General features: G+C 38.6%; 2 protein-coding genes across 2 annotated transcripts in view; both read right to left on the reverse strand.

Moving 5' to 3' along the window:
• MINDY3 (MINDY lysine 48 deubiquitinase 3) overlaps window positions 1-8,264 on the reverse strand; it is an 89,574-nt gene extending 81,310 nt beyond the window's left edge. The window contains exons 1-2 of the mRNA XM_090268015.1: window positions 7,951-8,264; window positions 232-311 (exon numbers count right to left, since the gene is read on the reverse strand). Of these exons, the coding sequence (XP_090124141.1) occupies window positions 232-311; window positions 7,951-8,044 (174 nt within the window). The 5' untranslated portion in view covers window positions 8,045-8,264. The remainder of the gene's footprint in view (window positions 1-231; window positions 312-7,950) is intronic.
• Window positions 8,265-20,032: 11,768 nt separating this feature from the next.
• LOC150019638 (cyclin-Y-like protein 1) overlaps window positions 20,033-25,175 on the reverse strand; it is a 36,728-nt gene continuing 31,585 nt past the window's right edge. Inside the window, exons 9-10 of the mRNA XM_090267366.1 lie at window positions 21,644-21,806; window positions 20,033-20,191 (exon numbers count right to left, since the gene is read on the reverse strand). Of these exons, the coding sequence (XP_090123492.1) occupies window positions 20,033-20,191; window positions 21,644-21,806 (322 nt within the window). The remainder of the gene's footprint in view (window positions 20,192-21,643; window positions 21,807-25,175) is intronic.

Consider the following 25,175-nt stretch of genomic DNA (forward strand, 5'->3'; position numbering starts at 1 on the left):
CCACCTCCCTCCACTCCCCTTCCCCTCTGGTAATCACCATACTGTTGTCTATACCTCTGCTGAATTCACATTTATTGTGGATATCTACAGCAACTTACATAAACAAAAGTTAAAAGGAAACTGATCAAGCCTCATGATTACAGTGTATATATATTAGAAAACAAAAAGTATTATTAGTATGAAACGTTTGAACATGTCCCACTAAGGAGTTGGTAAAGTAGTCTATGTTACCTGAACAGGTGCAATAACAGCACAGGGGCCACCTTCAAACTGTTCTAATGCAGATCCCTCTGATTCACTAAACACAAACCCTAAAAATGAAAGTAAGTAGCAAAGATTAAAAATGTAATTCAAGAAGCACCCAAAAGAATTTTAAATGTACTTTGCTAAAGAAAGATCACTTATCACAATAGCAAAATATCTTCTAGTCAGGAGCAGTGTTAACTTCTGGGGGTGGGGGAAGCAAGGAACCCTTTGAAAAAAGATATGGAACCTATGCTCCCCCATAAAATGCACATAAACACATATACACACACATATGCACACACAGTAGTTTGTATCCAGGGACAAACCTCTAAATGGACTAGGGGGGTAAAGTGTGGAAAAGGACACCAAATATAACTTTTATATAGTTTAATTTACTTGAAGGAATATTAGAGAAGTCTACTGAATTCAAACAAAATTTTAGGACCCTTTCATATTGCACATATATTTTTTGTCCCAATCTTTGAGTCACATTCTATAAGCTAAAAATTAAATGGCATCATTCATAACTGTGAATGCACTCACATTGGCTCTAATTTTTTTTTTTTTTATCCTCACCTGAGGACATTTTTTCATTGCTTCTACAGAGAGGGGAAGGGGTGGGGCAGAGGGAGAGAGGGAGAGAAGAGGAGAGAGGAGGAGAAGGAGAGCGGGTAGGAGGACAAACATCAATTGGCTGCCTTCTCCTACATGCCCCAACCAGGGATCGAGCCTGCAACCTGGGTATGTACCCAACCAGGAATCGAATCCAGAACCTTTCAGTTTACAGGATGATACTTCAACCAACTGAGCCACACCTGCCAGGGTGGCTCTTAATTTACATATTATCTGACCAATACTGACTAAAAGCAGCTAGAAGAAGTTGCCTCAGAGAACACTGGCACCCTGTAGCACAGAGACAGAAGTGGGGAGAATTGAGTTACCGTGTAATTTCCTTTATGAAATCATTCCACTTCTCTAGGCCTCAGTGTATTTATCTTCAAAACGATCACTTCAATTCCAACAGACTAGCAATATGTAAAGTTTCACTGAAGATTATATACTCAGTCATTCATCTAACAAATATTTAATGAACATCTTATACTATACCAACTATCTAAGATACGCACACAAATGACTGAGTTCCTAGTCCGGAGGAGCCAAAAGTCCAGATGAAGACAGAAATGCAAACAAATAATCACTAAAATAAAGAAATGAATGTTACAACAGAAGTAAGAAGACCGTGTTGTGGAAACAGACAGGAATAACTCACTGGTGAGTTTGGGGCTAATCTAGAATAGGAATCTGCCAGAGAAGTAAGCATGGCAGGATGACTTTCAAGTAAAGAAAACACCTTTATTAAAGAAAAAAGGATTAGGAAGAGCAGGATCAGAGGGAAATTTAATGTAGCTGAAAAGCAGTGCAGCTGTAGGATAGGGGAGGGGAGGTGGTACATGAGAGGAGGGGACACTGACAAGAGGTTAATAGTGGCAAGGGCCACCCATAACAAGTGCTAATTAAAGTAGTAATACGATCATACTTTTTTTTCTTTTTTAAATGACCAGAATGGGGATGAGGTTGTTTCAACCGACACACACATGCACACAGTAAAGTATCTAGCTTGAGATATTAGGTGACAGCAAGTTATTTTTCAACCAGAGTGCTGCAAGAATGTTTAAAACATGTAATACTTGACTATTTAGTCAGAAGCACTAACTTCTTTTCCCTTAGATTGTCAGATAAAAAAAAATTACAACAGTCAACACAACAACAGTTGTCTAGTGCAAATGCTGTCTTGAACCATAAATATATAGGTCATATAACAGAGCTGCATCTTATTAGTCACGTTGCATAATAAGACTGCATCTGATTGGTTAATTCGTGGTAACAGAGATCTTTATATACAAGTATAGGCACCTGATTTTTTAAAAAGTCACTTTGGAGCAAAAAAAGTAGGTAATTACTATTGTTATATTTTTTTTTTTTTTTTTTTTTTTTTTTTGTAAATCAATCAAAATTATGTCTATTTTTTGGTGTGTGGCAGAATTTTAGAAATTAGTTTATGGCTGCCATGAGGTGTAGAGGATCCTATCCCAACCCACTTCCTTTCTCTTTACCTTTCAATCTCTTTGTCTTTCAAACAGCATTTAAACATGTATCATATATTTAAGAACAAAACACATTAAGATTCCACTAAAAGCTCCTTGGTGTTTGCCCAAAGGAGTTGAAAGCTATGTCCACAACAAAAACCTGCAAATGATGTTTAGAGCAACTCTACTCTTAATTACCAAAACTGGGAAGCAGCCAAGCTATCTTTCAGCAGGTGAATGGATAGACTGAGGTACATCCAGACAACAGAATATTATTCAGTGCTAAAAAGAAATGAGCTTGCAAGCCATAAAAAGACATGGAGGAAACTTAAATGCTTATTAAGTAAAAGAGACCAAAGTGAAAAAGCTACAAAGACTGTATGTTTCCAACTATACAACATTCTAAAAAAGGCAAAACTTATAAGGACAGTAAAAGATCTGTGGTTGCCATGGGGTAGCAGAAAAGGGGAGAGATGAGGGATGAATAGGTGGAGCACAGAGGATTTTTAAGGCAGTGAAAATTCTATGATACCACAATCATGGATATGTCATTATACAATTGTCAAGACATATAGAATGTACAAAACCAAGAGTAAACCCCAATGTAAAGTATGGACTTTGGGTGATGATGATGTATCAATTTAGGTTCATTGATTTTAACAAATGTACCTACCACTCTGGTAGAGGATATTCATATAGGGAAGGCTATGCATACTACTGTTAGGAGGAGGAGGCATATGGAAAATCTCTATACCTTCCCCACAATTTTGCTTGTGAACCTAAAACTGCTCTAAAAAAGTAGTTTTAATTTTAAAAAATCTTTTGACCATGAAAACAACATTCCACCAAAAACTCCAACCATCACTCTCTCAAAGCCACCTAGCTGCACTCTCTCAATTTCCTTACCTCACAATTTACTTACCCCACAATAATCAGGTTTTCAACCTGTGGCTACATCAAACTCATCCTCACCAAGTTCATCAACGACCAATAAAAGCTATTTCTTCTAGTCTTTTCTTTTTGAATCACCCAGAGAATCATCTGAAGTGCTGACCACTGACTTCTTAAAAACCTTTGCCCCTTGACTTTATTAGTCCCTCTTGCTCCAAATATGTCTTTTCTGTTTCTTCTCAGTCTCCTTGAGCAACTCCTTTTAAATGTTAATGTTTCTTAAAGGTTGGCTTTAGAATCTATGTTCTTTTCTTTATTTATTGTTGACACTATTGCAGATGTCTCCAGTCACCCCCCCCAACTTGCCCCTCCTCCCAGTCCCCACTCCCCCTGTCATTCTACACATTCTTCCTGGGTAACTTACCTTACTCCCAGGATTTAGCCCAGTCATATACAGACTAAATGCTTTAACATGGTCCTGTAGGATCTGGCTTCCAGGGTATTTCCTTCCTCATCCTTTGCCACTCTCCCTCTTTAGACTGCAAACATGCTGAGCTTCTTGCAGGTCCTCAAATATCCATTTTCTCTCTGATTTCTTACCCTTTGCACGTTACGTCTGCCTGAAACACATGCTACTCCTGTCTCTGAAAAACTTAGGCTTCACCTTAAGGTTAGGTCCTCTTAGTTCAAGGCTCCAAAACATATCCTGTATCTGTCCATTTCTATCCCATCTGTAGTCTACCAATGAGTTCAAACCATTATCATCTCTCACCTAGAATACTCTTAAGAATTTCCAACCAGATCTCTCCATTCCACACCCCCGCAAACTCCCCAAAAGATTTCACCATAGTTACCAGAGGAATATTTTAGAAATGGAATTATGATTTTATCACAGCCTGCTTAAAACATTTCAATGGTTTCTCACTGCAACTGGAATAAAACTCAAACTTCTTTTTATGACCTAAAGGCAGTGTATGATCTATCAAACCCATCTTTCCTCAGTTCGCTCTCACCTTCATCATCTCCAGGGATGTTAGATCCTTAGAACACCCCAAGGTCTTTACCTGGGGTCTTGATGTTTGCTGTTCTCTCTGCATGAAATGCTCTTTCTCTCTTCAAATAGCTGAATTCTTTGCGTTCTTAAGGTCTCAATTTAGGTAGTAACTCCTCAGAAGGTGCTGTGATTGATCAACTGTGTCAAAAGTGGTTTGTGAAGTTCCTTGTACGATTGACATTTTGGCCAAATAATTATTTGCTGTGGGGCTGTCTTATGCACTGGAAGATGTTCAGCAGCACCCCTGGCCTCTACCCACTAGCAGCCAATAGTGGGAGACAGCCAACATACTCAAAATACCCAAATCAATAAAGTTATTGGTGAAAATGAAAAACGTGTCTTTTATTTTACAGAAACAACCAAACAGACTTTTTGGCCAACCCAATAATTTGGGCCATATTATTTCTTGCCTCACCTTTTATTACTCTTCTCTTCCCTCATTCCCTCTCCAGCCAAACTAAAAGCCAGGAATATTCTATATTAAGTCTTTTATAATGGTCATTCTCTCTGCCTGGAACTCACCCCCCCCTGCCACCCCCCCAGTTATCTGCATGACTAACTCAGTTACTTCCAGTGTTTGCTCAAATCTCATCTTCAAATAAGGCCTATCCAGGCTATGCCATCCCATAACTCCCTTTTACTTTACCTTCTGTTATATATTATTTTATGCTATATTATGTCTATTCTTTGCCTTTTCTCCCACCCTACTAAATCTAAGCTGCAGAGGCCTGGAACATTGTTGTGGGGAAAGGGGAAGGAAGAATAAATGATATTTATGAATAAATAGGTAGAAAATATATGCTTTTCTTCCAACTGAGCAGGAGGAAAGCAGGCAAGAGTAGAGGATAAATTTCTAAATTAAAAAAAAATTTTAAACCTTTAAATTATATGACTTATTGCCTTTAAAATAAACACTGGCATCCCCTACCCCCAAGAAAGAAAAAGGATTTGCAGAAGAGAATTATCTAAAACAGCCAAATGAATTTTAAAAGCAACAAATTTAAAAAACAACTATGTGCCACTCCTGGGGCTTATTGCTTAACAATATTATCTAAAAATGCTGAACAATTAAAACAAAAACAAAATCTCCTTCAAACTCCTGCAGCTTACTGCTTTAACATATCAAAAGAATTTAACATGATCAGTTGATCTGGTTTCATAAGTGGAATATAGCTAGAAAAAAATTTTTTTATCCTCACCCAAGGACATTTTTTTTTCATTGCTTTTAGAGAAAGAGGAAGGGAGAGAGAGAGAAATATGGACTTGTTGCCTCCCATTCGCTCCAGTACTTGGGGACTGGGGGGTTAGGAGACTAGGGACCGGGGACCCTATGTGCTCAGACCGGTGGACCCTCAACCCACCAGTTACCAGACGACTTTCCTACCAATTTTATAAATATTTACCCCAAACTATTTATACCTATAACTTGCTTCCAAAAGACTAATGACATTACAGTTGCCAATTCAAAGCACAGTTACAAACTATGAAATAAAACCAAAGTTAATGTCCCATTATGAATGCAGGGTCTCTTGTGCCTAGTCCCATAATCCCAAATGACTACCACAGCAATATTTAGCAATGGTTTCTGTCTCTACAAATGAATAAATGAACACAACAGTAAATACAGCAAAACCAATAACAACATTCTTCTGATTCAGAGGTGCAAACTTAAAAATACATTACTTGGTTGCCTTAAAACACCTTGGTCAATGTAAGACCTTGAAGAATTACATAGACACAGTATAACTGCACTCTGAAAAGCAAAAAAGAAAATGAATCATTTATTTCAAAATGATATTGACTGAATGAATCTTATTAAGGAACTTCTGTATGACTAAAAGGTGGCAGAGCATTATAATGTCATTATAAAGTTCTCTTTTAAATAACGATCATTAAATAAATAATTTATTGTAACTGTCAGGCCACTCTCAGAGAGGGATCTTTGGTTTACTCTATGACCAAACACTTTTTAAATTAAGCTACCATTTTCTGAGTGTTTACAATGTCAGATATTGTGCTAAGTGCCTAAGTATATTTACATGTCTTTAATCCTCACAACAACCCTATAAGGTTGACACTACTATTATCTGCAAGAAGAAAACTGAGGCTTAAATAAGTTAAACAATTTAAACCAGCAACTCAAGTATGCCTTTTCCAAAGCCTGCTTTCACCATTGCTGGAACTGCCTGAGTTCTCCCTGAATCTGCATCGCAGTATTAAAACATAAGTGAGGCCGAATATTACCTTATTTTATACTGTAAATGCTTAATTAATGTTGGCTAATTACAGGGGAAGTAAACCCTTCACAGTCTTGTGTACTTTACAGCTGTTCACTATTAGGATAAATAAGTAAAAGTGGAAAGTATGTTTTAAAATAAAATCTGCAAATGTGGGTGTCCAAGATTTCAGAAAATATTAATTATATGACATAATTGCATGTGTAAAAAGAGCCAAACTAATTACATGTAAATCACTCCCAGTTCTCAATTTGTGTGCAACTTTGGCCTGGTCATTTACCCTTTCTTCATGACTCACCTGCAAAACAAGAGTGATAGACTAAATAACCTGACTGTAATACATTATGATTCTAATTTTACCAGCTTTTAAAAGACAATTATCTGGGAGGGAGGAAAGGCTTATTTACACCCTGAATTTCTGTTACAAAATACACATTATGAAGCGGGGACAGATTTACTCTGCTAAAATTCCTCCAAATCCTTTAAGAACAAAAGTATTCTCTAAATAAACGTTTTAATAATAATAGTAATAAATGGCTATTACTTATTGGCCTGTTTTACATAAACACATACACTATAGCTGATACATTACTGACTCCAAACACTATGCTCTTAATCTCACTTAATTTCACCAGTCTTGCTTAAGTCAACTTAAGTAATGTTAAAATTTAAGATTTAAAATTAAAATTTAAGATTTAGGTATAAAGTGTCTAGCTCAGGGCCTGGCACAGTGCATGAATTTAATAAATGGTAATTTATTTATTTTTATTCATATTATCAATAAAACTTCTAATGTAACTCAAAATCCTATCTGGGTAATGGACCCGCACAGGAAGTGCTATGATTCGTATTCTTTATAACTAACAGATACTAAACCAACTCCAATCCAGGGATACTTTGGTTTAAGAGAACACTTTGTAGCAAGCAACACTGTATCCACAGACTACCATGTATAACCACATAATTAAAACACAAACAACAAAACTGCTTTCTGGAATTTTGACTTTAAAGCCACGTTGACTTTACTGTGGTCTTCTCTTCCTTCAAAACGCCAATAACATAAAGCCTTGTTAGGGGCTAAAGATTCAGGCAGCCTGAGCACTGCTTGAGAAATTGACACCAGGGCACACGGCACACCTTCAGTGCCACACTGCCGGCCAATAACCACCCTTTTTCCTCTCCAGCGGAAGGGCAGTCCAGGGAGCGGCTGAGGCGCTGCGGGTCTTTAATGTACAGCAGTAGTAACCATTCCCTTACTCAACCTCTCCCTCCAAGGCAGGCAGGGTGTTTCTAGAAAGCCCAGTTTCTCGGCTCGGCAGGGGAATCGGGACAGAGTGCGGTAACGCGAGAGGGCTGGCTGGCACGAGAGGCGTCACAGCCAGACCCGCACAGAGCAAAGGGAGCGGCGCTGGAAGTGAGGGCCCAGCCAGGGTACCTTGCGTCCAGCGGCAGAAGATGGTGTCAGAAAGACCGGGACTGCTCTTGGTGCCCCACACCAGCTCCACCAGCTCTCTAGTCAGTTCGGACATGATGGGGTACCGGCCAGCGGGTCTTTGCTTTCAGGACTCCTGCCCCGACACATGGGGAAGGAGCGGTTCCGGAGACAGGAGTTGCGGGACAGCAGCGGCGAAACAGTTGGGAGGTCAGACGCGAGGAAGACGACAGGAGGGAGCACTATATGCACACACCCAGCCTGTCAAGACCTCTAGGAGCCACAGCTAAGTTTCCCCTATCGGAAGTGCCCGGACCACTTCCGGCTCCTCTTTCGCTGCCTCCCCCACACCCGGAAGTCTCCGAGTCACCTCCCGGAAGCGGAAGTAGGGCGTGGAAATCGCTGCAGGGCGCTGTAGGGGCTACTGGTCTTTCTGAGCTCGGTCACAGGCCAGTTGGAGGAGTGGAAGCGTTTGTTTTAGCAGGTACGCCACATCCGTGGGCGCTGCCATGTTTCTGAAATCCTGAAACAGTTCCTCCCTCTGCACACTGCTGTGGTCTTAGCTGGTGCTGTGAGGCCCAAGCCCTAGCACATAGCCTATTCCTTAAAATCTGTAATATTAATTATGTTAAGCTACGACTGTAAGACGGTGGTTGAGTCTCAGTGAAAAAAACACGCATGTCTGTGTTGAGAGCCCCTTATTATTTTGAAAGCTGTCAGCCTCTGTGCCTGGAGAGGTCATGTAAAATTGAACCATTAAAGGCATAACCGAACGTGGTATAATGTACGAACAGTAATGCTGAATGACGAAGCTATTTGTAGGAAAACAGCTTCAAAGCAGACTGTTTGTAAATGGTAAAGCATTTTCATCTCTACTTTTTGAGACTAGGGTTTATGGTCAACACCTGAACTAGTCAAGGTTTTAATCATTGCCAAGCATTCAGTTAAAGTTAGTATGTGTGAAAACTTCCATTTGTGCTGCTTAAAAAGAAGAGATCTTAATAGTCTCTGACCTTTGAATTTAAAAAAGGACAAAATCTGTTGGGTTCTTCCAGGTTGCTAATTTATACTTTATTTCTGACTTCGACCTTTGCTGCAGTTAAAAAGAATTGTTCAAAAGGCCCGAATCATATCCATAGCCTTCCTCCTAAATTTTATTTCCTTTACCATATTTTTTGCAAACCAATCTTACCCGTTCTTTGACTTAGTATAAGTTCCACTATGTAATTTCTTTCTTTCTTCAGTCACTACAATCTAAAATAAAAACTTAGGCTTCTAAAATTTCATAGTATCTACCTAATCTGTAACTTGCTTATGACCATCTGTCATCCTTATATTTGCAAAAAAATTATTTACTCTTTTCCTAGGGTATAAATTTAAGAAGGCCGAGGACCTGTCTTATTCAGAGTACCTAGTACAGAGCCTTGAACACTGCTGAATTTTAATAAGTACTAGTTGAAGGAATGAAACTTGTCTTTACTAGAATATAATAATTCACTATCTTACAGTGAATGAGGGATCAGGGGATGTAGTATTGACTAGTCCAGTTAAATATCATTTCCATGGTGGTCTACAACCTACATGATTATTTCTCTTCCTGAAAGATAGAGAAGGATCTGTGTTCATAGAGCCTAAAGTGGCAAACTTCTAAATTCAGAAGGTAGAGGGTTGCCACATTTTTCTTTCATTTATATAGGGGTCAATACATGGATACCCTTTCCCCCTCCCATGACTGAAGGCTAGTCACACGGGCCCCCGGCAAGAAGGAATGTAGTATTGCTTTGGGAATGGACTGTAGCTCCCTCCTTATCTCCTTTTGGTAGCATCTTCTTGTCCTGTGACTGCATTTTGACTTTTTCTTTCTGCACATACACACTGAGGTAATATAGTTTAGAGTCACATGTAGGACATGTGCCTCCTTTGTCTGGGACTCCTTAAACCAAATCTCAGACACAGGGAAGTATGGTCTCTCTCACATTGACCCACTGCCATCAATGCATTCCACTGAAATATGAGTAATAAATGGCATCTGTTAGTCCTCAGGGTGTTTTTTTCAGAATATCACAGGCACTTAAGCAGCTCCCCAGTTTGGAGCTCCTGTGTTATAGAAATATTAATGGTACAGTATATATAATACTGTATCACATTCATTTTATTAATATACAGATAGTTGTTATAGATTTGATTATAGATATGAAGAAAAAGCTATCCTTTCAAAACGTATTTTTAAAAATGGAACATTTCTTGAGCTCTGATTTTTCTTAGAGTCCAGCTATAGTAAGCTGACAAAATCTTGGGTGGATATTGATATGTATGTCCTTTCTACTTTTAGGTTATAGTCTTTATTTTCAACGTTTAAAAATTTTTAAATAGTATGATATTTTCGAGAAGGGATTTTTGATTATTGTTAAATTATTTATATTGCTTAATAACTAATTAGTTATAATATTTAAATTGTAAAACTGCTTAGACTACAATAAAAATTCAAATTAATATTTACAGTATTTAATTTTTTAATTTTAGTAATATATATAAAAATAATACTATTGGAAACAGTGAAGTTTGTGGAATCTATATTGGGAATAGGACAATACGGCCTTTCTCTTTCATTATAATGACTTAAAAATTATGTAAATTTTATTTTAAGTATTTGTATTGCTTTATATTTTAGCATTTTTCCTCTTTAGGACATGCTATAGTTTTGATTAAACTGATGTGTAATATCAAGGTGTACATAGGTTGCATGAATGGTCTTTAGTCCTAAAAGAGAGTCCTATAAAATCAGAAACTTAAAGTTTATAAATAAGTTTTATTAGGAATATTTCTCTTTCTAATTCAGGTCAGGACACTTTCATAAAACAACTGAGATTTCATCACAATTACCATAATTCTCTGTAGCCATCTTTACTGTCTCACAATAACAATATTAATTCCTCATTATCAAACTCTAACTCTGTGGGTAATTATTTTAGTTTTCCCCAAAATTTCCATTACAAATAATAGCACAACAGCTTCACTACATGTGTCCTGTAAATTACCATGAAAAGAACAATTCTCCAATAATTTAGTATTGTTCTTAATTAACACATAGAATAAAAGGTTATTTGCCACATATCACTTACTTGTGCTAATATTATAAAATCGGAAGATCAAAGCTCAACTTGTATATCCATCTAAACTGGCTTTATTAAACAAGTAAATATTTGCACACTTGGAGGTGTCATATACACCTCAAACTCAATATATGTCAAATCAAACATCTTTTATCATAAAACCTGCTCCTCCTTCAATGCTTTATAATCAATGAATGGTATCATCATCTACAAAAAAGCACATTTCTTAGTGTTCTCAATTTTTATTGAATACCTTCTTTGAGGCTCACTTGCCAAATTAATAAAATAAGTTGATTAATAGTAATTGCATATAATAATTATGGGATTTAACAGAGAAAACTATGTAAAAGAAATATGCACATTGATAAATGCTATTCTTACTTTAGCTATATGAATGGTTTGAACAAAGTACCATAGAAGCAAAAATAAAAAATGAGTTGTTTCTTTATTTGCTGTACTAGAGAAATCTTCAGAGAAGTTCGAACTGAATAGACTTCTGACTAGAAAAGAAAGGGACGATGTTCATTTTAGTCATGAAATGCTACTGTGGTGGAACATGGCATTTGTGTCACTAGAGATAGATGAGTCAGGAATGTTAGGTTAAGGAGGGTGTCATAAACTGAATTGTGTCCCCCTTGAGTCCATATGTTAAAGCCCTAACCCCCAATGTGACTGTATTTCGAGATAAGGCCTTTAAAGAGGTAACTATGGTTAGATGAAGTTATAAATGTGGGTCTCTAATTTAATAGAACTAGTGTCCTAATAAGAAGAGAAGAGACCAAAGATCTCTCTCTCTCTCTCACCACATGAAAACGAAAGGCCATTTGAAGACACAGCAAAGATATGGCTGTCTATAAGGCAGGAAGAGAGGCTTCGCCATTTACCAACTCTGATGGTACATTGACCTTATACTTGCAACCTCCAGAACTGCAAGAAAATTGGCCACCTAATCTCTGATATTTTGTTATGACATCCTGAGCAGATCGTGCTATGGAGGACCAGAATCTTAAGAACATTGAATATACAGGAAAGATTTATTGATCACATTTTGTACTAGTCACTGTACTAAGCTCTTTACATGGATTATGGCACAGAACCCTCATGACTCTGTGAAATAAGTACTACAGTAATCTCTTAGAAGAATAAAAACTCTGCCCTGGATCATGCACTTAGTGTGAAAACTAAGATGCAAACCTAGGTTTTTCTAACCCAGAATCTGTGCTGAAACATGTTTCAGAATATGGGGGGTTTCTTGTACTCACCTTGGCCCCACTCATGCATACCCAGGTCCAGCAAAGGCAGCCACAAACAGTGAATTGTGTGATAGCTTCAGACAGGTATCCCAAAGCCAGTCACACGCAGTGTCTGACCAGAACTACAACAAAATGGACTCAGAACCAACACAACCAGTGGTGAGTTTCAGACCACACCAAAGCTTAACCTAACTAGCCACACAAGTGGTACACCCAAAGGGGTATTCTGGCAGGCACCAGACCCTGCTGGGAACAACTGTGCCTTGGGAAGTAGCCCCTGCATAGCAACACATACACTGTGACCCAGGTCTGTGCAGCCTGAGGGTTTACCCCACCCATGAATGGGTCAACAACATTCAAGACTCAACTACAACAGGAGGGCACACATAACCCACACAAGAGACATAACTGGAGCACCTAAGTTAGGTGATCTAGAGTATTGCACCACTGAGCCTCACAAGACACCTACATCATAAAGCCACAATAACAAGTTTAGGAGTCATAGAAAATCTACCTAATACACACAGACAAACACAAAAATGTAGACAAAATGGGGAAACAAAGAAACATGCTCCAAGTGAAAGAACAAGAGAAATTCCCAGAAAACAATTAAATGAAATGGAAGCAACCAAGAAACCAGATGCAGAGTTAAAAACAATGGTTATAAAGATGCTCAAAGATTATAGGGGAAGAATGGATGATCTCAGTGAGAACTTAAACTAAGAGTCTGTAAGCATGATAAAGGATATAGAAACCATTAAAAAGAACCAATCAGAAATGAAGAGTACATGGCGAGTTAGATGAAGAAGAGAGTCAAATTATCATCTTACAGGACAGGATAACAGAAAATGCCCAAGCAGACCAACTGAAAGGAAAAAAATAACTTTTAATGAGGAAAATATAAGGGAATTCTGGGACAACATCAAGTGCAGCAACATCTGCGTCACAGGAGTAGCGTAAGGAGGAGAGAGGGAGCAAAGTATTGAGAACCTATTTGAAGAAATAATAGCTGAAAATTTCCCTAACCTGGTGAAGGAAAAAGACACAAGTCCAGGGAGCACAGAGACCCCCCCCAAACAAGATGAACCCCAAAAGGCTCACACCAAGACACATCCTAATTAAAATGGCAAAGGGTAAAGATAAAGTGAGAATCTTAAGAGCAGTAAGAGAAAGAGAGTTATTTACCAACAAGGGAGTTCACATAAGGCTGTCAGGTGATTTCTCAACAGAAACAATTCAGGCCAGAAGGGATTGGCATGAAATATTTAAAGTGATGAAAAGCAAGTACCTACATCCAACACTACTCTATCCAGTAGAGCTATCATTTAAAATCGAGAGCAAAATGAAGACCAAAAATGCTAAAGAAGTTCAATACCATCAAACTAGTATGTGTTAAAGAGTCTTCTTTAAGAAGAAAAAGAGAGAGAAAAGAGAAAGGAATGTAAGTATAAAGAACAAAATGACAATAAATAAGTATCAATAATCTTAAATATACATGGATTAAATGCTTCAATCAAAAGACATAGGGTAGCTGAATAGTTAATAAAATATGACTCATATACATGCTGTCTACAAGAGACCCACCTCAGAATGAAAGATACACACAGACTGAAAGTGAGGGAATGGAAAAAGATATTCCATGCAAATAGAAATTAAAAAAAAAAAAAAAAGCTGGGCTAGCAATACTTATATCAGACAAAACAGGTTTCAAAACAAATGTCATAAGAAGAGACAAAGAAGTATATTACATAATGCTAAAGGAATTAGTCCAGCAAGTGGATATAACCTTAGTAAACATGTATGCACCCAACATGAGAGCACCTAAATATATAAAGAAAATTTTGATGGACATAGAGGGAGAGATCAACAGTAATACAGTCATAGTACAGGATTTTAATACCCCATTGACATTAATAGATAGATCTTCCAGACAAAAAATCAAGGAAACAATGGCCTTAACACCCTAAACCAAGTGGATTTAATTGACATTTACAGAGTATTTCATCCCAAAACATCAGAATATACATTATTTTCAAGAGCACATGAAACATTCTCTAGAGTAGATCACATGTTAAGACACAAAACAAGTTTTAATAATGTCAAGAAGAGTTCAAACTTCTCAAGCAACTTCTCCAACCACAATGGTATAAAACTAGAAACCAATAACAATTTTTAAAAACTGGGAAACACACAAACACATGGAGGCTAAATAACATGTTACTAAACAATGAATGGGTCAACAATGAGATCACGGAAGAAAACAAAAGTTGCCTTGAGACAAATTAAGATGAATACACAATAACCAAAATAATCTATGGTACACAACAAAAGCAGTCCTAAGAGGGAAATTCAAAGCATTTCAGGCCTACCTCAAGAAACAAGAAAAACCTTAAACGGTCTAACCTTACACCTAAAAGAATTTGAAAAAACAAATAAGGCTTAGATTAAATAGAAGAGAGAAAATAATAAAGATTATAGTGGGGAAAAATGACATAGAGACTCAAAAAAAAAAAAAAAACAATAAAAAGATCAATGAAACCAAGAGCTTGTTCTTTGAAATGATAAAGAAAAAAAGAGAGAGAACCCAAATAAATAAAATCAAAACTGAAAGAGAAGTAACAACTGACATCACAGAAATACAAAGGATTGTAAGAAAGTGTTACCAACAACTATATGCCAACAAATTGAACAACCTGAATGAAATGGATAAATTTCTAGAAACATACAATCTTCCAAAACTGAATCAGGAAAAAATCAGAAAATCTGAATAGAATAATTATAACTAATGAAATCAAATCACCAATCAAAAACTCCCAGCAAAGTAAAGTCCTGGACTGATGGCCTCACAGGTGAATTTTACTAAATATTAAAGAAGAACTAACAGCTATCCTTCTCAAACTAATTCACAAAATTCAAAAGGAGTGAAGACTCCCAAGCTAGTTTTATGAGGCAGCATTATCCTATCCAAAACCAGGTACTGAAAAAGAAATTATAGGCCAATATACCTGATGAATATAGATGCTAAATCCTCAACAAAATATTAGCAAACCAGATCCAAGAATACACTTAAAAGATCATACACCATGATCATGTGGGATTTATTCTGGGGATGCAAGGTTGGAACAATATTCACAAATCAATTAACAATACACCAAATAAAATGAAGGATAAAAAACCACATGATCATATCAATAGATGCAGAAAAAGCATTTTTTAAATCCAACACCCATGTATGATAAAAACTTAGCAAAGTGGGAATAGAGGAAATATACTTCAACATAATAAAGGCCATAAATAACAAGCCCACAGCCAACATCAACCTGCAAAAACTAAAAGTGTTCCCCTTAAGATCAGGAACAAGACAGCGATGTCTGCCACTCTTATTCAACATAGTACTGGAAGTTCTAGCCACAGCAATGAGACAATAAGAAGAAATAGAAGGTATCCAAATTGAAAGAAAGTAAAACTGTCATTATTTGCAGATGACATGATACTGTATATAGAAAACCCTAAAAACTCCACACAAAAAACTCCTAGAACTGATAAATGAATTCAGTAAGTAACAGGATAATAAATTAATATTCAGAAATCAGTGGTATTCTTATAAACCAACAGTAAACTATCAAAAAGAAAAACTAAGAAAACAATCCCATTTACTATTGCAACAAAAAATAAGATACCTAGGAATAAGTTTAACCAAAGATATAAAACCCATGCTCAGGAAATTATTAAATACTGAAGAAAGAACTTGAGGGAAATATAAATAAGTGGAAGTATATACCTTGTTCAGAGCCCTGGCTGGTTTGGCTCAGTGGATTGAGCGTCGGCCTGCGAGCTAAGTGTCGCTGGTTCGATCTTCCAGTCAGGGTACATCAGAGAAGGAAAACTCTGACTCCAAAAAACCTCCGCTGCCTTGCGGCATACCTCTTTAGGGGAAGGCTAGGGGAGTAAACCCCGACAGAAAATCCGGAGCCGGAGTCCCTAAGGCGGTTTGACGTTGTAGTCAACACCGGCAACTCCTGCGGCGCACCTGAAGCCAAGCTGTATTGACTCCGTCTTTCCCTTGGACCCTTCAGCTGCGAAGAGAGGGGGGGTCTGCTGCATGGGCAACAGCAGACCCTCCATATCACCCTGCCCAGGCTCTGTAGCTTCAGCTTCACTGGAGAGGACACTCCAGAGTCATTGCACGATGTCGATTCAACACGGGAGGAGACAGATACCGTGTCACTCCCGAGTCGGACTGCACAGCCATTCTCGGCGGTGCAGATAGACTCTTAAGAAGCTACACCATCATCTCTCGAGACGGACGGCTGCCGCCACCGACGAAACTATAACTTGGATTGTTGATTTTCAAATCTTTTGGCGGCTAAGATTTCAGACAGGATACTAGCATTTATTTTCAAATCATAGATTCTGTATAGTGAGGGTAAATAAATATCACAGATATCTTCTTTAAGAAACAAATACCAAATGGAACTGCCTTTTGAACCAGCGACTCCACTACTAGGATTATACCCGAAGAATCTTAAAACACCAATTCAAAAGAACTTATGCACCCCTATGTTCATAGCAGCACTGTTTACAATAGCTAAGTGCTGGAAACAACCTAAGTGCCCATATGTAGATGAGGGGATCAAAAAACTGTGGTACATTTACACAATGGAATACTATGTAGCAGAAAGAAAGAACTCCTGCCATTTGCAACAACATGGATAGAACTAGAAAGAATTTTGCTTAGTGAAATAAGCCAGGCAAAGAAAGAAAAATACCATATGATATCACCTAATACAGGAAACTAAAGAACAACACAAACAAAAGAACTAAATAGAATGAAAAGCAGAACAGCAGTCAATAGGGGGGAGGGGGCGGGAGAGAAGGGGGATAAGTAAGGGAAGGGTCTGGTCAAAGAACGTGTATAAATGACTCATGGACATGGACAACGGGGAGGGATATGATTGCGGGAGAGAGGGTGGGTTGGGTGGGGGAGAGAAATTGGGAGAAAAGGGGACAACTGTAATTGAAAAACCAAAAAAAAAAAAAAAAAAAGAAGAAACACATACCTAAGATTCCAGTTCTTATAAGAAAAATTAACTCCATTAGTCTTGCTTTTTAATTGCTCATCCTAATTCTTCCCATGTTTTGCTATCAACTAAAGCTATTTGTATTTAATCAGGATATTCCTTTTCTTTGCTTCACCTCTCTTCTCACCTATTCCTTCAGAAAGCCTCAGATGCCAAATTAGTGACATCACTAATTGTAAAATGCTAATTTTGACTGAAAGCTCATATTTTTTCTCTCATGGTCACTCATTTTCTTTTAGCGACAGTCTCACTGTTCATTTGCAAGAAGACACCTTCCAAATACCCAAGTCTAAATGACCACAGTTTGTCTCTTGGTTAGCCTTGAAGTAAAAGTAGTATCCCGTTAAAAAGAAAGAAAGAAAAAGAGCTGCTTCAACTTGCAATTCAGTCGCTCACTGCTTTTCCTAAAGCCGAGCATCAGACTTGAGCACGCAGTGCAAGTGCTTTTTGTTCACTTCCTGCTTCAGTCCACAGAATATTAAAAAGATGCCTACTCGAGTGTCCACGTTTGATAGAATTAATACTTTTTACTCTTTATTATGAACATTTTTTAAGTGAAGCTGGCTGTTTTGTGCATGGGAGTGATACCAAAGTCAGGTTCAGCTGCCTGTCCTTCAAAAGCCAATACTGGAGAGAAAGGTGCAGATGGACAGAAAGGTGGCTTATTCAGGTGCCGGCAACCTGAGAAGATGGCAGACTCTCACCGTAAAGCCCATCTTAAGTCCCAGCACAGGCAGGGGTCTGTATCAGGAGGGAGAGGAAAAGCAGAACCAAGAAATTAGGAAGCAAGGGGTTGAAGGTTTCCTCTGTGTAAGTTAGCACAGGCTGCTCCTATGAATGTCCTGACTCTGGGCAAGTGGAGGTCTGGTTTTCACGGTTTCGAGTCAGCAAGTCTCCTGGAGCGGAACGTCTGGTTGCTGGACTCGGCTTCCTTTAAACATAGTTCCTGGGAATCTTGCACGAATACACTGTTTATCTACATCTGCATACATAATAGCTAACAATTCATCTTAAAAAAAAAAAACACTTTTCACATAAACAATATTAAAAGAATTGGGGGGATGTGGATTATGGGAGGCGGGGAAGAAAAGACTGACGGCTGGTACAGTTCAGTGCCACTGCTTTGATCCATGCCGATGTATCAGCAAAATTGCCACTGCTTTTGTACTGTCAGTGCAAATGTTAACTTTCCCAAATGCAATATATAAAATCCACATTATACTTATAAGTTTTTAAAAGATTTTATTTACTTATTTTTAGAGAGAGGGGAAGGGAGGGAGAAAGGGAGGGAAAGAAACATCAGTGTGTGCCTCTCGCAAGCCCCCAACCGGGGACCTGGCTCGCAACCAGGGCATGTGCCCTGACTGGGAATCAAACTGGCGACCCTTTGGTTCACAGGCTGGCACTCAATTCACCAGCCAGGGCTAACTTACAATTTTTATAGAGTGGGGTTTTGCAAGAGGACAAAATGATCTTAAAGATCACAAGGAAGTATACATTTCCAGTAATAGTCAGAAATGGTGTAAGTATATAGTAGATTGTTGCTTCTGGCCTGAAGGAGTAACTGCTACAGGAACTTCTGTCCTACCATCAACAACTAGAAAAACAGGCAAAATATATAAAACAACTATTTTTCAGACATAGGGCAACAGTCAGCGATGGACTATGGCTCCTAAGAGAAAGGGAACAAGCAAGGTGAGCTCTAGCCCAGATTACTACCTGGAGACAGTTCCCAGGTTACAGCCCAGATACAGGAAACCCAAACAGAGCCCACTGAATTGAAGGAAAGGAGATTACAGAACTGGGAGACTGAGGAAGCTACAAGTGTGGGGAGAATATGAGAAAGGAAAGAGATGTTCACGAGATAATCTCAAGAGCTCTGCAGACGCATCATTTCAAATCATTGGCTGAATCCTAACGTGTATATGTTTGGGTGAAACTCCCCAGGGTGAGTTAAGAACCACTATAAAGCAGTGGGTCATGCAATGCCAAGAGCTCACACAGGGAAGGGCATTCACCAGACATTGAAGAGAGTGTTCTGAAGGGAATCACCCAAGTAGCGGGGCTAAATTATCCTAGACTGAAGGTTGCTCTGACTAAAAAAGAAGCCAAAGCACCAAAGTCAGAAGAGGTAAAGAAATTATAATAACTAAGTCATGACAGATTTTATTGAAATGATTCCAAAATGAGCCTTATAATATTATGTTCTTCAGTATTAATATTCTAGATTTTGGAACAATCCACTTGTTGGCACAAAGATCCAAATTAAATATGGATGTATGTGACCTGTTTGCTGATGTCATATTTTTTAAAAATACCCTACTATAAGCATATTTTGGCAAAGCATATGGTGAGGTAAGCTTCACTGCCAATATTCCAAATAGGGAATTTTGAAGATTTCAAGTAACAACTAACCTAGAACATATGTAGCAAAATAAACAAATGAAAAATTTATACTGCCTATTATACGGCCCATGAACATATGAGATATAACTAGTGTACAATTCTTATTAAATGTACTGTGTCAGAATGCTTTACCCATAAAGATTGAAGGCTGAATGTGAAGTGAATGTCGTAGAGATGACCAGGACTAAACTTATGTTGTGCCTTTGTAAGGAAACTCTAGCTTTGCTGGCTTTCAAACAGGAGAGGTGATGTTTCTCTCGTCATTGCAGATGAGGGGCTCATGATGATACAACCCCTCATTTCTCTTTTCAGATAGGATGGCATCAGCACTCCTAGATTTTTTTATAGCAGCTCTGCACAGGTTTTCATCGTTACAACATCTGGAAATGTCCTAGGAGAAAAAAATCAAATAGAACACAGGTATGTTAAAAAAAAAAAAAAAAAAAAAAAGGAGTTCCAGCCTTACAAAAGCAAGCATTCCTAATAAGTCACACATTCCCAGTTCTTTTTTTGTTTATCTTCATCCCAGGACATTGACATGTTTTCATTGTTTTTAGAGAGAGAAGAAGGGAGCCAGGGAGACAGGGAGGGGTTGGGGGAAGAGAGAGAGAGAGAGAGAGAAAGAGAAGAGGGAGAGAGAAACATCAATGAGAGAGAGAAACATTGACTGCCGCCTTCTCGTACGCACCCCCAACTAGGGATCGAAACCACAAGCTGGGCATGTACCTTGACCAGGAATTGAACCCATGACCCTTCAGTCTACAGGACAATGCTCCAACCAACTGAAACACACTGGCCAGGGCCCCACTTCTCTATATGGGTTATAGTAACTGTCTCTTTGAATAGCTGTGATCTGCACTGATAGATCCTTGGGATTCCACTTTATGCTAATTCACTAAGGTAAGTTTTATAGAAGCTATGCTTAGATTGCAAGAGCAAAGGGGAACTTAGAATTTTTTTAAAGTCTGGGTATTCTTAACGATGCCAAAGGCAGAATAGGCTCCTAACAACAATGTCATCTGTTGCCTGTGTATTTGCTTCCTTAAATATAATAAACATACGGTTGGGCAAAATCTGTGTTTACACAGCAACATAAATTCTATGTAGTCTTCATTAGTTATTGTGAAATAGTTACATTTCACATGCCTGTACTTTATTGAAAAGTAGGGAAGTTCTAACGATTGAAGCACCATAAGGTACTACTTCACTTGCACATTAATTAAAGTAGAAAATGTCTTATTCTAAAGTGCCACCAACGTATTTGTGAATAATTTTGTTGTATACTCACCGTAAGTCATAAGGCATAATATTACTTTGTCCCATGAATTTTACTATTTCCATTAAAAATCATGTACTTTCTACACCCAGTATTTGAAACACATATTATACAATCTAAGTATAGGTCTCTCAGGTTAGCTTTGTCTAATAAACTCATAGGACTTAACTGTGATATATATATATGACATGAGTTTACAAACTGAGTTAAGAATAGTAAGTAGATTATGTCCATAGATATGATGTTATACAATTATAAGAAATTATTCATGTATGGTTAGAACAGGACTGTTTCCAAAAAAAAAAAACCATCAATAGATTAAATTTGATTTAACATATTCTGACTCATTGTCACAGAATAGAACTATAACTTTTTTATAATGTAGGATTCTTATATAAACCACAAAAGACACCAGAAATGTGATGTGAAAGGGTTACTAAGTCTTCTTCAATGTGTTTATCTAAAAAAAGCTTTTCATTTTCCTAATCATTGCTGTATATGATTTATCCACAGATGTTGGCTTTGGTGCCTGACAGAGAGCTCTCCTCAGTGATTCCTTACACTTACCTGTAGGGAGTGTGCTCTTTCTTTCTGACGAGGAGGAAATACAATGGCCAGTTCGTGGGCCCTTGCTAAGGATCGAAGGTCAAAATAGTATCTGGCATAGACACTGTCAGAAACATTAACATCATAATCTAGTAGATATAAAAATTGCCTCTCCAGCTCATTCCTGGGGAAGAAAAAAGACAAAACCAACACAGGATAATTTTAGTCAACTTGCCTATTTTTAAAATTATCATTCAAAGCTACCAGGATGGCTCTGAATTTTTTTTTAAACAAATGGAGGCTACCCAACTGTACTAATACACTAACGTTCAAACAAGCAAACAGGGTGCAGGTATTTGTGGTCCCTTTTGCGTCCCAGCACGCTGAGTGTGGCACCAGGGGGAGGAGGTTGTGTCTCACTTGTGCACTTGGGGCTCATTCTTCAGAGTCCCATTAGTGCAGCTGCATAGTTCATGCTGCTTGCTCCCTTGCACAGTGATGAGATGGAAGGAATGATATGTGCTGTTTCTTAGCTCTGAAGAACTTGAAGACATTTTCAGCAGGCTGATAACAGGAAGGGGCTTACTGAAGTAGAGACGTGCCATCAAAAGGAGTGTGCACATCACCGCAACAACAAATGGATCCATTGAAAGCCACCACTATTACCTCTGAGGGAGAAACCTTTTCAGACAACAAGGATTCATCGTAAATAAATAAATAAGCCACATTTAACGGGGAAGAGGTCCTCTCCCCCTGCCCCAGTGCATGAGGCTAATGTCAAAGAGCATAATGCAAGTTTATGCACCTTAATATTACTGGGGTGAGAAATTGTCACTATGACAGGATTGAATACACTTTTAAAACTCTGGAAGGAAGAAAGATTAAGATAGATATCTCCGCTGGACTAAACCCATGTTGCGATATGACCTCTGATAGAGCGCTGGACTCAAACAGTGTTTCTCCCATGTTGGGAATACAGTCCCGAGATGCTCAGCACCCCTGTCCTTTGCCAGAACAAAAGAAACTCATGGAGTGAGTTCAGTAAAGTGGGAAAGGAAATCTTGGAGCAGTCCTTTGCTATGTGACCAAACTGCTGTCACTTGCCAAGTGGTTAAGTAAAGATGAAATTAGAATAAACTGTACTACTGCCACAGTCATCCCACTCATAGAGTTAATAAAATGATAAATACCTGAACTAACACAAGAGAGGCTTATTTCCTAATGTATTTGGTTTGTTAGTTTTAAAGTTTTGATAATTTATCCACGTTCTCCTGTATGGAGATCAGTCAGCCTATGAGCAGAGATGACATTTTCTCACTTGTTAAACCTTAAACCTAACTGAAGCTACTTCCAGATTTAATTTCCTGTTCATATGGCCATAAGTCTATAAAAATATAAATAAGATGTTTTGATAATCAGAAAATCAGGACTATGACACTATTATCAAAGTGGGCATTTTACCAAAAGCCACTTCGACAGCTACTGATAATCTCTGGTTCCTTCTCTTAGCCACAAGTGTCCTCATTTTCGTTATAAATGCGCATTTTTATTATTCTGAGTGATTCTTATCCATAGTAATAAGCAAAGGTAACAGAAACAAACTTTTGCCACTTCCTGACATAATCTCAATCATCCTATGCTGTTCAATATGATCAAGAGGTATTTTTCACATTTTCCTAAATGCCGCCCACAAAGACATTTAAATTTTTTAAAATTAAACTTATTGGGGTGACACTGATTAATGAAATTACATAGCTTTCAAGTGTATGGTCCTGTAGGTTGCATTGTGTGTGTATCACCCAAAGTCAAATCTTTTTTCATCACCATATATTTGAGGCTCTTTACACAAAGACATTTTCACCATCAAGAAGATACTTTAACACTCTGTGGGAAATGCCTTTTGGGCTTATCCTTACTTTCAGCCTCGGGGCCCTTCACAGCAGTTAATGTAGTCAGATCTAAAGCCTTCCTTAAATTTGGAGTTTTATTCCCATGTTCACATGCCAGCTCTGAGGAGCGCCCTCGTGGTTAACCTATAGCCGCCCACAAAGCACAGCAGTGTTTGCTGAGTGCCCCTAAAAATTCTCAAATGGGACAGGCACTGGAAGATGCCCTGTGATGCTTCTCTGACTGCCTGAGAGGTAGGAACGTCCTAAATCATCAGACCTATTTTTAAACACACACCATGCTCTTTAAAGCAGGAAAGAGCACAGAGACCTTAAACCTTTATGTGTAGCTAATTTTCTATCATGGTTTCTTTAACAACAGAACTTCATCTAAAAAGGAGGAAAAGATCAGTAACAGCAAGTATATAATATGTGACTCAGGTTTAAACTAACAATCCCCTTCATAGTCATGAGGCCTTAAGACCATAACAGTGGCCAAACATTTATTTCAAAGGCTAGATGTATGCTCCTTAAAATGGACCAAAGACAACAGAAAAATGTTGGATGGGATCCAAAATAGTAACAGAGTAAGTTACAGTCACCTCTTCCCAGGACCAAATTGGAATTACAACTAAAATATAGAAAAATCAATCTGAATAACCAGCTGAAGACTAGCTGGGCAGAAGTCTTATAAACAAGGATTTACAAAGAAGCTGCATTAAGACTGGTAGGAAGGATGGAGACCCACAATAGGGCTGCCCCTGCTCTCACGTGCTGTGTCTGAGAATCCAGAGAGATATCTCAGCTGCAAAGGTCCCCTCTAAAAAGCAAGTAGTCTCAGTCCCATGTCAGGCTGCCCAGCCCAGAGTTCCAGAGCTGGTAATAGGAGCCCATTTGGCTCTGAAAATAAGCAGCTGTCTTCCAGGGAGAGACAACAGTCTGCTAGAAGTCCAGTTGTCCTCTTGAAGAGCCAGCACACAAAATCTTGTTTGTGGCCACTTACTTGAAGCTTGCACAGAGGGAGGGCAGCTCGGAGTGGACTTGTGATAAAAGACTGGGTTATGGGCTCCAGGGAGAGAGCTAAAGGGACAGTTGCCAGGATCTCTGTACTGAGTTCCTCTCCCATACTACCCACAGATTCTATCTTTATTGGGTTGAGCATTTCTCTGATGAGATCACCCTGAGGGAAAACAGTAGCCCTACCCTCCCTACTTCCTGTACTCCTGTTCTGTGGAGCGCACACCCTGTGGAAAATTCAGCTCACTGAGCCCAGGGTATAGAAGTCCAAGCAGATTCATGGTGTGTCAGAGACTGAGTTGTGTGGCCCTGGGGGCAGGGGCCATTTATTCCATCTTCCTTAGATCCTGACCCGTTCTTTACCCCCTGCCCCCATGAAGACCCAGCAGTCCTACCCTACAAAATGTTGGTGGTCCTCCCTGCTGAACTCAAGGACACTAGAAGGCCAGGCTAAATCAGGATCAGACTGAGTTGTGTGGCTCTGAGTCAGGGGCCAATTTTCCCTAACATGCCTGACCAGTGCAGAGATGTCCCTTCACATGGCCAAATCTTGATCTATTTGAGTCTGAATAAGTCTGCTGGGCAATTGTTAGACAATTCCCTGAAACCCTGCCCTACCAAAGGGGACTGTGGCCACCCAGCATCTTGCA

Source organism: Furipterus horrens, unplaced genomic scaffold (assembly GCF_987537825.1).
Source record: "Furipterus horrens unplaced genomic scaffold, mFurHor1.1.pri manual_scaffold_2, whole genome shotgun sequence".
Lineage (NCBI taxonomy): Eukaryota > Metazoa > Chordata > Mammalia > Chiroptera > Furipteridae > Furipterus > Furipterus horrens.